Below are 766 nucleotides of genomic sequence, written 5' to 3'. Positions count from 1 at the left end.
CCTCCCCCTCCCCTTCCTCCCCCCCCCCCTCCTCCTCCTCCTCCCGCTCCGCGCCCACATCCTCCCTCCGCCCCATCCTCTTCCTCGGGCCGGCTTCCGGCCTGCCTCCGCCGGGGACTTTGGTCCAGCCCCGGTTTCCTGCATCAATCATCAACCAGGGGAGGGAGCCGGCGGCCAGCGCTCGGCCCCGCCGCCGTAAGAGTCCCGCGGGGCCCCGGGGGCCGCCCCCGCCCCCCCGCTCCCCCCCCCACCCCGTTACCCCGCCGCCCCCGGAGCCACCATGTCCTCGGCCGCCCCGGCCAAGTTCCCCTTCAAGAAGCGGGGCAGCCTGCAGACCCCCGGCCCCGCAGGTGAGCCCCCCCCAACTAGGGGCGCCCCCTCCCCAGACCCCCCCCACGCGCAGCCCCTGGGGCGGCCCAGGCCGATGGGGGGGGGGGCAGCGACCCGGGGGGGGGGCGGGAGCTGATGCGGTGCCGGGGGGGAGTTCGGGTGGTGGCCCCCCGGGGGGGCTTTGGGGGTTTTATTTTTTGGGGGGGTGTTGGGGGCTGTGCGCCCATCACCGAGGCATCGGGGCTGCTCGGCGGGGGCTCCTCTCAGCCGGGGGTGGGGGCCGGGGGGTGCCGGTGGTCCCGGGCAGTGCCGGGTGCCCCCCCCGATGGCAGCGGGGGGCGGGGGGGGGGGGCTCTGCGGCGGTGCCGTGGCGCAGCGGCTGTGCGCGCTGGTGGGGGGGGAGGAGGAGGAGGAGGAGGAGGAGGAGGAGGAGGAG

General features: G+C 77.8%; 2 protein-coding genes across 4 annotated transcripts in view; both read left to right on the top strand.

Moving 5' to 3' along the window:
* The window catches only part of LOC118178393 (glutathione S-transferase 2-like), a 15800-nt gene that overhangs the window by 6661 nt on the left and 8373 nt on the right, over positions 1 to 766 (top strand). The gene's annotated exons all lie outside the window — the stretch shown is intronic.
* AMPD2 (adenosine monophosphate deaminase 2) overlaps positions 74 to 766 on the top strand; it is a 6737-nt gene continuing 6044 nt past the window's right edge. For 2 of the 3 annotated variants that reach the window (XM_035346871.1, XM_035346870.1), the window contains exon 1: positions 141 to 350. In XM_035346871.1, the coding sequence (XP_035202762.1) occupies positions 281 to 350 (70 nt within the window). In that variant the 5' untranslated portion in view covers positions 141 to 280. Of the gene's footprint in view, positions 351 to 766 lie in introns of all 3 variants that reach the window. The other variant, XM_035346872.1, reaches the window with a different exon arrangement.

The sequence above is a fragment of the Oxyura jamaicensis genome, chromosome 26, assembly GCF_011077185.1.
Source record: "Oxyura jamaicensis isolate SHBP4307 breed ruddy duck chromosome 26, BPBGC_Ojam_1.0, whole genome shotgun sequence".
Classification (NCBI taxonomy): Eukaryota; Metazoa; Chordata; class Aves; order Anseriformes; family Anatidae; genus Oxyura; species Oxyura jamaicensis.
The sequence above is the reverse complement of the archived record's forward strand: the minus strand, read 5'-3'. Positions and strand labels throughout refer to the sequence as shown.